The sequence below is a fragment of the Trichechus manatus genome, unplaced genomic scaffold (assembly GCF_000243295.1).
Source record: "Trichechus manatus latirostris isolate Lorelei unplaced genomic scaffold, TriManLat1.0 scaffold00183, whole genome shotgun sequence".
NCBI lineage: Eukaryota > Metazoa > Chordata > Mammalia > Sirenia > Trichechidae > Trichechus > Trichechus manatus.
The window spans coordinates 510,082-518,084 of NW_004444119.1; the positions used below are offsets into that span (position 1 = coordinate 510,082).

At 45.3% G+C, this 8,003-nt stretch overlaps 1 protein-coding gene across 1 annotated transcript in view; it reads right to left on the reverse strand.

The window, feature by feature from the left end:
• Window positions 1-8,003, reverse strand: part of ZNF236 (zinc finger protein 236) — an 82,903-nt gene that overhangs the window by 25,574 nt on the left and 49,326 nt on the right. The window contains exons 19-24 of the mRNA XM_023741569.1: window positions 7,831-7,997; window positions 5,625-5,728; window positions 3,120-3,485; window positions 2,044-2,189; window positions 1,711-1,951; window positions 1,128-1,307 (exon numbers count right to left, since the gene is read on the reverse strand). Of these exons, the coding sequence (XP_023597337.1) occupies window positions 1,128-1,307; window positions 1,711-1,951; window positions 2,044-2,189; window positions 3,120-3,485; window positions 5,625-5,728; window positions 7,831-7,997 (1,204 nt within the window). The remainder of the gene's footprint in view (window positions 1-1,127; window positions 1,308-1,710; window positions 1,952-2,043; window positions 2,190-3,119; window positions 3,486-5,624; window positions 5,729-7,830; window positions 7,998-8,003) is intronic.

The window sequence follows — 8,003 nt, forward strand, 5'->3', positions numbered from 1 at the left end:
CTGACTCATAGCGACTCTACAGGACAGAGCAGAACTGCCCCATAGGGTTTCCAAGGAGCGGCTGGTGGATTCGAACTGCCAATCTTTTGGTTAGCAGCCGAGCTTTTAACCACTGCACTGCCAGGGCTCCAATTATATGAAATTCAATGTTAATTTTTGCTAAATTGCAGTATCTAAAATCATTGGGTGTCATTCAAAAGCAAAGCTCTATCTAAAAACATTTTCCTCAAATTACGTATTAAAAGGAATAAAAACACATCCCTAAAAAGAAAGAAAGGTTTTACTCCTAAATAATTTTTCTTTCAATTCCAACAATAATTTTTGCAGAACACTCTCTAAAACAAAAGTCAGACTCTCCTGGATTAGCCTCTTGGCTGAGTCGATCTCACATTCGGTCGGTCAACATCCTGCCACATGTTTCAGAGGAAACATGGCCGTGCCCCTCACACCAGAACTCCAGGGGGTCACTCTGATTCCAGTAAAATGTTTTCTTTTTTTTAACAACCTCACGGGTTGCTATGAGGATTAAGCAAATTCATGTTAAATGAGTTAGCATTTATAAACGTTATTAGCATAGTGCCTGGCACATATAAGTGCTGCAATATTTGTTGCTAAATTAAAACATGAACCTTGGTTAATCTCGGGAGTTCTCAGCTAAGAGCCAGACAAAGCCTGCCTTTAAGATATGCTCTGTACAGACTCAGACAGCAGTGCTCTCTCAGGCCATCAACACAAGGGTTTGGAAGCCAACTTGAAGCAAGCCGTCCAATCAAGGGTATTTTCTACCCATTCATCTACTTTTCAGTACTCTACCAGATTCACAATGTTTCTATGAAATCCAAGTCACATTCTGAGGAGACCAGAGGGCACAGTGGGATTCATGACGTGCTAGTGCACACGGAACACAAGTGATATCATGAAGCTACTATTTTCTGCTCTTTGCTGAACAAAATATTGCTGCAAAGGAAAACAGACTCTGCTCAAACTGGAAGTGACATCAAACACCATGGTATTCTGACATGTGATTACAAATACTTCCTGTATACTGAGTGCTGTGGAAAAAGAGGCAAAGATGAGATATACTCAAACTGCAGGCGAAAGGCAGTTTGAGATGTCACGTGACTGACCTGATATTGTGAGAGTGATCTCCTGCGGGGATCCCGAGGATGACGTGGAGGAGGAGCCGGCCGCCTGAGCCAACACCTGGCTCAGGCTGGAGTTGTTAATGGTCAAGGTGATCTCATGAGGACCGTTGGACGTGGACACGAGCCCCTGAGAAGTCATCACCTGAGAGAGATCCTGGGGCCCTGGTCATTGGCAGAAGCAAAACAAAGGTGGGCTTTAAAAAAGAATTCTCTCCTTTCCATGTCAAAAATATTTGAGTTAAATGATTAGCTCAGAAAGAAGAAAGATAAATGCATGTGCACAGTATAAACAGAGAGAAGAGAAGGAAGAAGAAAACATCATCATCCCTGATTCCTTAGTCGGAAGCCAATATGAAGGGTGATTACATGAAGGTAGGTATCTACGTGCAGACACTGAATAAACATCACTGATGATAGGAGCTTGTTTTATTCTTAGGACACTGGATTGATCTGCTAAGCTTTCTAAAGGGCAGGAAATGACCTCATCGTGTCCTGCAATCAAACATTGGGCTATACAAGAAACTGAAACACACGCTGTCAAAGCAAACAAGGGTATGAACCTCACCGCTGCTGGTGGTGGTCAGCACAGAGTCCTGCTCAGACAGCGGGCCAATGGTCAGGTTTGCTGACGTCACTGAGGGCTGCAGAGACAGGCCTGAGATGGGCTGGATGACCACACTGGCTGGGACGGCACTGTCTGGGGTCTGGAGCGAGCCGCTCTGTGGGGTCAGGCCAGGCTCTCCCGTCAGCTGCTGAGTAAGCACGTTACCCTGTTGCAAAGTTTGCTGCAGAAGACTCGGGTCGATCTGCAAAGGAGAGTGGACGTTCACACTGAAACGTCGTCTTTATTTGTGACACGAACTCTATCAAGACGTGGAACACATGGCAGGTGTCATACCTGTAAGGTGATATTGTTAATGCTGGAGGCATCGATCCCAGAGATCTGGACATTTGGTCCAACCAAGTTAGCAGCCAGCTGTAACTGTATGCCCTCGAGGGTGGCCAGACCACCATCCGTCAAAGACACCGTCAAGTCCCCACCAGCTGGCCAGAGAAAGGGAAAAGGAATGATAGAAGTTCTTAAACCTAAAAGAGCTTATTTTCACAAAGGGATGTTTAAATATGTCCTTTTTTACATTTTATCAATACGATCTAGTGAATGAATACTAATATTCATTTTACACCATACACATGCATTACCTAATTGTGAAACAAACCTTATGAAATAGACAATACTATCCATTTTAAACATATCAGGAAAGCAGGCTTGAAGAGATTAAGGTGATTAGCCCAAGATTTGAAACAACAAGTGGCAGTCATCCTTGCACCATGCCTCAGGTCACTTCAACGAAATGAAAACCCTCTGGATCACTGTGGTCCAATCCACAACCAATCATGGGGATGGTGCAGGATCGGGCAGCATTTCGTTCCATTGTGCATGGGGACAACATGAGTTGGGGCCGACTCAACAGCACCTAACAACAACAAGTGGCAAAGTCATCCTTACAGGGGTCACGTCAATGAAGGAAGGCCACCCCGGATGTCCAAGAGCTATTAACGACTGCTACAATTATTTGTAAGTACATAAAAAACTCAATTGCAAAAATGTAATGCTTTTCAAGCACTATTTGACCCAGGGACAACGTGACAACTCTAGTACATTGAAAACAATGCTGATGGGGCTTCGTAAACTACATCTCACATCTCACTGCTAAATTTGTGAGAATGCCACCTGAGAAGGAACCCAGCTTAAATTCATTAAACACAAAAGATAAATAAAGCTCTAAAGTCTTCGCAGATGTGATGGAAAAAGGACAGGAAATGGAAGGGAAACTACTTCTGAAAGAAGAAATTTCCATTTTTCCAGCTGTCTTCTATGAGGGAAATCATTACTGGAATGTTACTGGAATCAGACAAAAGCAATGTGCCATGTACAATGACTGCCTATTCCCCATGCACCAGCTCAACACTCACCAGACATGGAAGCAGGAAGAATCGCCTGCCCTACCAGCCCTTGCTGAAGCAAATTCTGATCAAACTGTCCAGTGAGGACAGAGTTGTTCATGATGAACACGTTGGGGTCCGAGGAGGAGGTGCTGAGCAGGTTCACGGGCTGCAGTCCCTCAGAGGAGCTCCGGGTCGCAGGCCGCCTGACTTTCCTGGGGTCAGGCTTGTAATGGAACTGCATGTGCGTCTTCCTGCGCCCGGAAGTACGGAAGCGCAGCTCGCAGTGTGGACACTTGAAGGGCTTCGCGCCTGTGTGCAGACGCATGTGAACCTTCAGGCTTCCCTTTGTGGAGAAGGCGTTGCTGCAGACATGGCAGCTGAAGAGCTTCTGACCTGTGAAAAGGAGGCAGTGGAAATCAGGGGAGCTGGACCTGCTGCTGTACTCCAACACTCACGGCCACGGGGGCCGATGTCCAGGTGGATGCCCTGAGGCCACCAAGAACCCTGTGAGAGCTGCGTGATGGATGACTGTGGTAGAAATGTGAAAGTAAGAAGTACCTGGTTTACAATTTGAGTTTCCGCAACACTTCAGTGTTTATATACCTTTATACACGGCACTCTATTGAACCCCGACTAGAGTTCTGGATTTACACTGACCCCGAGCTAACAGGGAGTACGACAGCAGCTTGGCTTCACATTCCTTCACTGTTCTTTGTAAAGTTTCACAAAGGTCATGTTAACATCTCAACATCTCTATACTCCCTTCTGCCAAAGGAGGGCACAGAAGTGCAAGCCCAACAGAAAGGACATTTAATGTGTAAAGTAAAACGGTGTCAGGGAGCCAGGAGCACGGATCTATTTCAGCACCAGCTCTATCGACCCTCGGTTCTTGGGAGGATCACAGGTCTAGGAATGGCCACAGAGCTCCAACTTCTGCGTGCCCCATGTCACCAACCCACATTCAGCCTTGAGGAGTCTCCAGAAGTAGAAAAATGTCCTGGTTTCCTTTTACCTCTTCAGAACCCAGGAAACAATGGCTAATGTCTGTCAGCACGTCCTCCCACTGCCAGGCAGGACTGGTGAAGCCACCACCCAGGCACTGCCCGGTGTCTTCAGGGGTCACCTGACCACCTCAGAGTGGAGGAAGATGCTGGAAGGTCTTTCCACTGAGACTTTCTATTCCTTATCCATGTGAGCCTTCACCAGGCTCCAAACCTAGCAGATGGCAAAGCCACCATCCAAGTACCACCCAGCGTCTTTGGGGGTCTCTGGCCACCTCAGAGTGGAGAAAGGTGCTGGAAGGTCTTTCTATCGAGACTTTCCTTTCTACTCCTCATCCGTATGAGCCTACAATGAGCAACTAACCCAGCAGACAGGTCTTTCCGCTAAGACTATCCTTCTATTCCACACTCATGTTAGTCTACACTGAGCTCCAACTCCAGCAGACAGTAAAGTATTGTGTGTGGAGTGTAGCATGTGCACACCTTCCCTGGGCACCTGTGAGACAACACACCAGACCTTGAGGCCACAAAATTAATTGAGGCCCGGCTCTTCCTCGCCTTCCGTTGTTCCTGGTTACCCAAGGGAGACAAACACACGAGCCTCATAAGACAACCGAAACAGTTGACGTAAAAAAGAGCCACAGTAAACACATTAACGTGTCTGCTTATTTAGTTTAAAATATTACTCCATCAGAAAAGAGTAAGAGGGCTTCACACAAACGAGTGAAATTCGATTTGTACTCTTGTTCAATTCTGCTCATAACCAAAAATTAAGAATATAAATTGATTTCATGGTCATAGCAACAACATTCACTCAGTTTACTACGTGCCAAACACCTTGTAAGCGATTTAATGGTTGTAACGCATTTAAACTCCTAATGAGGGAAGTACTATTATTAGTCCAATTTTACATCTGAGGAAACAGAGACTCAGAGAACTAACTTGTCCAAGGGCGTACAGTTTAGAAGTGGAGTCACCAGAATTTGAACCCAGGCAGAGATCCAGGGCCTCTCCTCTTTGCCACTAGGTTACACTGTGAAGAATTCAAGAAGCAAGGGCTTGGAGTGTTCTGCTTAGTGCAACTGACCTTGGGTTCCTCAAATTAGATGAGGGAAAAGAAGGGCATGAAAGGCGTCCATTTACTCTTCCCTTTACAAAATAAAAATGAACCAGAAGTATTACTAACAACTATAATCAGATTTGCTAAGTCCCCACACAAACCTCAACAGACTGATTCTCTTTGGCCTAAATGAGGCTAACAGGCTTTCTTAAGAAAAATAATTAAGCTTCAGTATGAAAACAAGACAATCTATAACTTAACCTTGAGAGCTAATCGCTATTTCTTGGTATCATTTGGACCATTTTCTCTGTCAGAAGTCAAAAACCATTTCTTAATGGTTCCCAATTTTGAAGTTTTCTATAATTTTGGAAGTGTTTATATCTGCAAAACATACAGGAACAAAGAAATGTAAAATGCTATGAGGTTTTTCAACATCGATGTCATTACTGAATAAAGGTATTTGTGACTCACCTGTATGGGTCTTCACGTGGCAATCGAGCGTTGATTTAACAGTGAAACTCTTTCCACATTCATCACATTTGTATGGCTTTTCTCCAGTATGGATTCGAACATGCCTAACCAAAAAGCATTTGCAATTTAAGTATTCTTCTTTTTAAATGTATGCACATTCATAAACAACTTCATGATTTTAAATTACTAATAACCCTTATAAATAAAAATTATGTGCTACTATTTATTGATTAAATTTGGCCAAAGATTTTTAAGCTTCACTGTATACAAAAACAAAACAAAAAACCCACCATAAGCAAATCTAAAAGACAACAAAAGTATCCAAATGAAAACAGGACCAACTTCCTTAAAAAAACCAAAGAGCTCTTATAAATCATAGTAGAAAAATGGGCAACGCACAGAAGAAATACAAACAGCCAAAAAGACGTGAAAAGGTTTCAATCATACTCAGAATGAGGGAAAGCAGATAGGATAACAAGACATTGTTTTCCCCTGTTGGTTTGATGACAGCCCAGTGTCAGCTGGGTTGTCTGGAAGAGGCATGTTGGAAACTTTGATTCGCGTAGGTGGTATGAGCCAGCTGGGGGCATCTGGCAGTCCCTACCAGCATGTGACCCAGATACATGACACAGTGTTCTCTTCCAGCAACTAAAACCTGAAAACTAGATGTCCATTAGCAGGGGCTTGGTACATCCATGTTGGTATACCCATGGAGAATACTGTGTCATCGTGAAAAAGAAATGAAATAGACTTACAGGTCCTGACAATGAAATTTGCCTGAGACTCAACAATACATAAAAGTAAAACAAAAACACAAAACAAGATTGCAGAACTACACTTACAGCATGTGGCCATTTACATTACATTCAGGCTGATACACAGGCAGACACTTCTGAAAACCATACGTAAGAAACTCCATGGTGGTTCTGTCTGAGCAACAGGGCTACCTTCACGTCACAACCCACTCTACCGGGTTTTGTTTTGATTTACCGAGATATTTTCTGAGCAGATACTAAGGGACGTGGAAACTTGAACTTTTTTTTAAATGAAGGCTAAGACAAGAAGAAAACAAACCTGCTTTTCAGCTATCTGATACATTTTTTAGGGACCGCTAGCTCCTCCCTCTCATTGTCACTGTCAAGGAGAGCCTCTCAGTACCCGGGGATGCCGCCTCCTCCTGCCAGCCACCACCACCCGCAGGCCTCACAGACCCACGTTACCAGCCCCCAACACCTCCACGCAGTTCCCTGGCCCTGTGAGCTCCTACCAGTGAACAAAACTCCCCTGCTGACCAGGCCTCCACTTGCTCAGTGGGACTGCTCTCCACAGAACATGTGATGCTTCCTCACACCGCCCTGGAGCCTCTGCTGGCTCACCCTCTGTCTTAATCCCCACCTCGGCTCATGCCACCCACTGCCTGGATCCCAAATCCCGAATGCGATGTATAGCTGGGGGAGTAGGGTAGGCTGCTCACCACCAGCCAGCTGCCAGGCTTCCTCTCGTCTACTCTCCCTGCCTGCCTGTCAGTCAGACTGGGCACGTTCACCAGGTGCTGACCACATGCTGCCTCACTGCATCCAGTGCCCTGACTCCTTACAAAGACCAGTGGTCCCCTGAGGAGCGTACCCGCTGCCATTAGGGTACCTACACAGCCTAGCACCATGTCATGCTCAATAAACAATTCCTAGATTTTCAGCTGTGTGTGTGTGTTTTTTTTTTTTTTAACTGCTACCACAATCATACGGAAATAAGCACAAGCAATCTACTGAGAAAACAAATTTTCCAATTACATCCTGAACAAAAGCATCTGCAGTTATATAGGTTTAAAACCACTGTGGTAAGTTGCCTTTGGGTTGATTTGACTCATGGTGCCCCGACGTGTGCAGACTAGAACTGCTCCATAGGTTTTCAAGGCTGTGACCTTTTGGAAGCAGATCACCAGGCCTGTCTTGCATGGCACCTCTGGGTGAGCTCGAACTACAACCTTTCGGCTAGTAGTCTAGCGCTTCACCGTTTGCACCACCCAGGGACTCCTGCTTAAACCACCCATCCAAGTAAATGATTAGCCACTTAAGTGGCCTCCAGTTCAGAACAGTGCTGAGCGCACTTCGTTCCTCAGTGCAGAGAAAACCATCAAAGGAACACACAGAACACATTTTCAAATATCCCAAACCAACACCCGAGGAAGACCTCGCACACGTCTCACCTGACCAGGTCACTGGGCTTCTTAAAGCTTTTGGGGCAGTAGGTGCAGCAGTTGGCGTATTTTGGCTCTGCTTCGAGTTCAGCCTGCTTGTCTTTCATCTCGCTAATGCGGTCCTTCTCTGCAGCAGACTGGACGAGAACCTTCTCAGAGACAGTGGCGCTCTCCCTTGGCCG